Below are 5,956 nucleotides of genomic sequence, written 5' to 3' on the forward strand. Positions count from 1 at the left end.
CTGTTTAGATTAAATCGGGCGCTCTCAAACTTCCCATCATTCTGATTACGGTAGTCATTTTGTCACCCTCATCATGGCAAAGACACGGAGACATGCATATGATGCAGCTTTCAAGTTGAAGGCGATTGATCTGGCTGTTGGAGAAGGAAATAGAGCTGCTGCACGGGAGCTTGGTCTTAATGAGTCGATGATAAGACGTTGGAAACAGCAGCGTGAGGAATTGACTCAGCAGCGTGAGCAAAAAGACTAAAGCTTACTGCTAATTTTTAATTTTTTGTTACAAGCCGTGTTTCGTTAAAGCCTATTTATTTTTGTTACAAGCCGTGTTTCGTTAAAGCCTATTTATTTTTGTTACAAGCCGTGTTCCGTTAAAGCCTGTGTAAAGTTAATTTGTTTCAATGTACCGGTAGGCACCTGCGGCTTATAGACATGTGCGGCTTATTTATGTTCAAAATAATATATATTTTTTAATTCAGTGGGTGAGGCTTATATTCAGGTGCGCTTACTGGTCCGGAAATTACAGTATTTTCCTCTTTGCCTTAGATGGAATAGAACAGATTCCAGATCACAAATAATGGAAGTTACATTAGGTCAATGCAGCTGTGACAATTGAATGTTACAAGTCTAGTAGTTGCCCGGTCACTCCTGACATCTTACTCCTCAGCACACTTGAAAAGCATGTCTTTGTCTGTGTTGGCTAATTTCAAGTTGAGTTATGATTGAAAGCAATTTTTGCTTTCAAACACAGTGTGCGTGTCCCAATTTAGTCAGGTACGCCATGGAATGCTAGGCCTCTATACTTTTTCAATCAAACCATCAAGTTTATTCACAAGTGACATGTCATATTTTGACATGTTCACCATTATAAAATAGAAAATAATTATGCAAAGCCAAAACAGAGGAATGTATGTATACCCTTAAGTATGGACTTTTTTATGACGCAAAGAAAAGTAATCAAATAGTTACATTACTCTTTAAAATAAATATGATTACATCTAGACCAGGAACAGACATTTACAGCAACCCTTCAACCACACACATTGTGTTATCAAGGATTAGATGACAAGCTAATGACATACCACACCTCTCTAAGAATTAGTGGTGATCATAGTTGTAGAAGTCTTTCTAGCCGCTATTTTGACATTACCTAGTCTCAACTTCACAGCAGCATTTCCCATAGAATCCTGCTTTAGGAGGATATTTAAGCATCAATACCATACAGCTCATTGAGGATTGATAACACAGAAAATCAGTTTACAATGAAATGGTGCAAGCTCCCCACAAAGTTCTGTTACATGGTAATCACAATTAAATCAATTAGCTCCTCTTCGGAGGGTTTAATACCATTTCGACAAATCCAAAATTTACAGTACCAGTCAAAAGTTTAGACACCTTCTCATTAAAGGGTTTTCTTTATTTTGACTGTTTTCTACATTGTAGAGTAATAGTGAAGACATCAAAACTATGAAATAAAACATATGGAATCATGCAGTAAACAAAAAAAGTGTTAAACAAAACAAAATATGAATTATATGAGATTCTTCAGAGTAGCCACCCTTTGCCTTGATGACAGCTTTGCACACTCTTGGCATTCTCTCAACCAGCTTCATGAGGTAGTCACCTGGAATGCATTTCAATTAACAGGTGTGACTTGTTAAAAGTTACTTTGTGGAATTTCTTTCCTTCTTAATGCATTGGAGCCAATCAGTTGTGTTGTGACAAGGTAGGGTTGATATACAGAAGATGGTCTTTCACCAAATAGGGCTAAGTCCATATTATGGCAAGAACAGCTCAAATAAGCAAAGAGAAGCAACAGTCCATCATTATTTTAAGACATGAAGGTCAGTCTATCTGGAAAATGTAAAGAACTTTGAACGTTTCTTCAAGTGCAGTTGCAAAAACCATCAAGTTGTATGATGAAATTGGCTCTCATGAGGACCGCCACAGGAAAGGAAGACAGTTACCTCTGCTGCAGAGGATAAGTTCATTAGAGTTAACGGCACCACAGAAATTGCAGCCCAAATAAATGCTTCACAGAGTTCAAGTAACAGACACATCTCAACATTAACAGTTCAGAGGAGACTATGAATCAGGCCTTCATGGTCGAAATGCTACAAAGAAACCACTACTGAATGACACCAATAAGAAGAGAGTTGCCTGGGCCAAGAAACACAAGCAATGGACATTAGACCGGTGGTAATCTGTCCTTTGGTCTGATGAGTCCAATTGTGAGATTTTTAGTCCCAACCGCCGTGTCTTTGTGAGACGCAAAGTAGGTAAATGGATGATCTCCGTATGTGTGGTTCCCACCATGAAGCATGGTGGTGGTGTGCTGGTGCTTTGTTGGTGACACTGTCAAGTGATTTATTTAGAATTCAAGGCACACGACCAGCATGGCTACCACAGCATTCTGCAGCGATACACCATGCCATTTGGTTTGTGCTTAGTGGGACTATCATTTGTTTTTTAACAGAACAATGACCCAAAACACACCTCCACGTTGTGTAAGGGCTATTTGACCACAAAGGGTGGCTACTTTGAAGAATCTTAAATATAAAATACATTTTGATTTGTTTAACACTGTTTGGTTACTACATGATTCCATGTGTGTTATTTCATAGTTTTGATGTCTTCACTATTTTCTACAATGTAGAAAATTGTAAAAATAAAGAAAAATCCTAACTTTTGACTGGTACTATATATATATATATAAAAATCCAATAAAATAAATTATACCCCTTTTCTTCTCATCTTGAAGGTACAATGCCATTACCCAACAGCAAAAACGACATTCTCCTGCTATGGTGCTACAGGATGGGAATATAGGAAAAGGCTTCAGCAAGAATTGATCGCTGCACTGGTCCAGTACCTGCTTTTCTTGCCTTATTCCTAATCAGGGATTGTTGATGTCATTAAAATGGCTCTTGACCAGCAGAACTATCTCTGTGAAAGGATGTCTTGAGCTATACGTTCAATTTCCATCGATGGAATGTACAGTTTTTGGAGTAGTCTCCCACAAAGCAATGGAGGCATAGGCAACATGTGTTAGGACATTTTGTTAACATTCAGCACAACAGTATGCATACATTCTCTTGAATGTATGCACCACTATAGTTTTTAAGCCTGTCATAGTTGTTCAAATGCTAATCTCTCATTCCAACTTTACTTCTATAAAATAAAATGTACATCTCGCTCCTACATTCATCCAAAAATACTTTTCATTTTCAACCAAGACTGAATGAGGCTTTTCTTTGCAAAGTTTTGGTAACCCAGAATATCATTCAATTGATAAGTTGACATTTGTTTGTACATATGTAAGGCTGTCAGTCAGTACAACAAATAGTATAAAAAACTGTACATCGATGAGGCTCAATAGTAGTCAGGGTACCAATCTTTTTGTGCCATCATGTCGCGGGCAGAGAAGGCCAGCCACTTGTAGATCATGTTTGGCATGAAAAGGAGTGGCATGATGGCACAAAGAGACTGGTACGCAGGCTAGCTCAATAGCACTGGATCCTGCTGGTACATTGTGGCAGTTTGCCTCGGAGGGCGGGAGCATTGTGTCCCATTCACAGCAAGCCATCATGTTCAAAGCTAGAGGGCAGGAGGGAGAAGGCAAAGGGAACAAACTTGATTCCAGTCCCACTGTAGAACTTATTTTGGAACTCCACCCTACGGAGAGAGAACAGAGATCACTGAATATAGAGTAAGCATTAATCAAAGCATTATAAAGGCGTGATGTGTTGCATTTTTACACAGATTTCCGGTCCTACACTGTCAATTCTGCAAGTTTAGTAAGTAACCAACCAGTGCAGCCTGAGAGCATGGAGGAAGGCAGACAGTCCCTCCATAACCAGGAGGATAGACACAGTGAGCACAGCGAATATCCCAAACACTGGCACCAGAAACATGATGCCCAGACTGGTGTCCATCCGCAGGCCCACCCGCATCACCATGGACCACAGCACCTCCGACAGCTCTGGGGAAGCAAGGACAAACAAATATCACAGTCTCTGATTTAATTAAATGTATTTGTTAAGTAAAAAGAAGGCTTCAAGTCAGAGACATTACAAACATACCAAAAAATGTTTTGAAGTTATCACAATTAAACCTAAAGGCTTATTTCCAATGTGTTCCTCTCTCACAATAAAATAAACTTTAAATGCTCATCCATCAGAAAGATGAATTTACCAAACTGTTTAGGTGTGGTGATACTCACGGGCATGTGCCAGACTCAGAGCCCAGAGGCGCAGGTAGGAGGCTGTGTTGGAGATGCAGCCCAGGCAGTACTCTATGGTGTGAATAGACTGGTGCAGGAACACATCCCCAAAGTCAAACTGTACAACAAAAAAAGGAAAAAAAAAAGAAAAAGACATGGGTACTGAAAGTAATGGGTCCTCAGAGTTGAATATTTTTCCAGTATTTTACAAATTGTTCCATCCTGAGAGAGAGAAATTAAATAAATAAATAAACTTCTCCCAGGTAACCCGGTATTTCCCGCCAAAACCGGAAGTGTCATTCAAAAGCATATAAATGTGTCTAGATTTGATTAGAGCTTAGATCAGCATGAAAATTCAAACCTGATGCTACCGGAGCCTGATGAGACATATTAGACACATTTTATGAGCCCTACATTAACTTTTTAAGGTATAGGGGGCAGTATTTTTGATTTCGGATGAAAGCGTGCCCAGAGTAAACTGCCTAATACTCAGGCCCAGAGTCAAATATGTGCATATTATTAGTAGATTTGGATAGAAAACACTCTGAAGTTTCTAAAACTGTTTGAATGATGTCTGTGAGTATAACAGAACTCATATGGCAGGCAAAAACCTGAGAAAAATCCAACCAGGAAGTGGGAAATCTGATGCTTGTAGTCTTTTCAAGTCATTGCCTATCTAACACACAGTGACTTAGGGTTCATTTTGCACTTCCTAAGGCTTCCACTAGATGTCAAGTCTTTAGAACCTTGTTTCGGGCTTTTGCAGTGAACAGAGAGCGAACAAGAAGGCCGGGAAGTTGGTGACTCAGAAAATGACATGAGTTCATTGGCGCGCATTCACGTGGTGAGGTAGCTGTGTTCCATAACGTTTTTCAAGACATTGGAATCGTCCGGTTGGAATATTATTGAAGTTTTATGTTAAAAAGGCCCTAAAGATTGATGCTATACAACGTTTGACATGTTTCTACGAACGTAAATAGAACTTTTTTTGACTTTTTGTCGTGAAATTTTCGGAGCACTTCCTACATTTGGAGTAGCTTACTGAACGCGCAAACAACAAGGAGGTATTTGGACATAAATTATGGACTTTATCAAACAAAACAACATTTATTGTGGACCTGGGATTCCTTGAAGTGCCTTCTGATGAAGATCAAAGGTAAGTGAATATTTATAATGCTATTTATGATTTTAGATGACTCCAAAATGGCGGGTATCTGTATCGCCTGATGTATTTTTCTGAGCGCCGTACTCAGATTATTGCAAAGTGTGCTTTCCCCGTGAAGCTTTTTTGAAATCTGTCACAGCGGTTGCATTAAGGAGATGTTTATCTATAATTCTTTGAATAACAGTTTAACCTCTCTAAGGTAGGGGGCAGCATTTTCACGGCCGGATGAAAAACGTACCCAAATTAAACAGCCTACAACTCGGGCCCAGGAACTGGAATATGCATATTATTAGTAGATTTGGATAGAAACACTCTGAAGTTTCTAAAACTGTTCGAATGATGTCTGTGAGTATAACAGAACTCATATGGCAGGCAAAAATCTGAGCAGAATCTAACCAGGAAGTGAGAATTCTGGTGCTTGTAGTCCTTTCAAGTCATTGCCAATGGAACACACAGTGAGTTAGGGTTCATTTTGCAGTTCCTACGGCTTCCACTAGATGTCAACAGTCTTTAGAAAGTTGTTTGAGGCGTCTATGATGAACAGAGACCGAACAAGAAGGCTGGGAAGTTGT

The 5,956-nt window shown here is 39.3% G+C and overlaps 1 protein-coding gene across 1 annotated transcript in view; it reads right to left on the bottom strand.

The window, feature by feature from the left end:
* Positions 1-3,041: 3,041 nt before the first annotated feature.
* Positions 3,042-5,956, bottom strand: part of LOC115200200 (V-type proton ATPase 116 kDa subunit a) — a 31,646-nt gene continuing 28,731 nt past the window's right edge. The window contains exons 18-20 of the mRNA XM_029763054.1: positions 4,220-4,337; positions 3,808-3,979; positions 3,042-3,672 (exon numbers count right to left, since the gene is read on the bottom strand). Coding sequence (XP_029618914.1) covers positions 3,570-3,672; positions 3,808-3,979; positions 4,220-4,337 — 393 coding nt within the window. The 3' untranslated portion in view covers positions 3,042-3,569. The remainder of the gene's footprint in view (positions 3,673-3,807; positions 3,980-4,219; positions 4,338-5,956) is intronic.

This window comes from Salmo trutta, chromosome 9 (genome assembly GCF_901001165.1).
Source record: "Salmo trutta chromosome 9, fSalTru1.1, whole genome shotgun sequence".
Classification (NCBI taxonomy): domain Eukaryota; kingdom Metazoa; phylum Chordata; class Actinopteri; order Salmoniformes; family Salmonidae; genus Salmo; species Salmo trutta.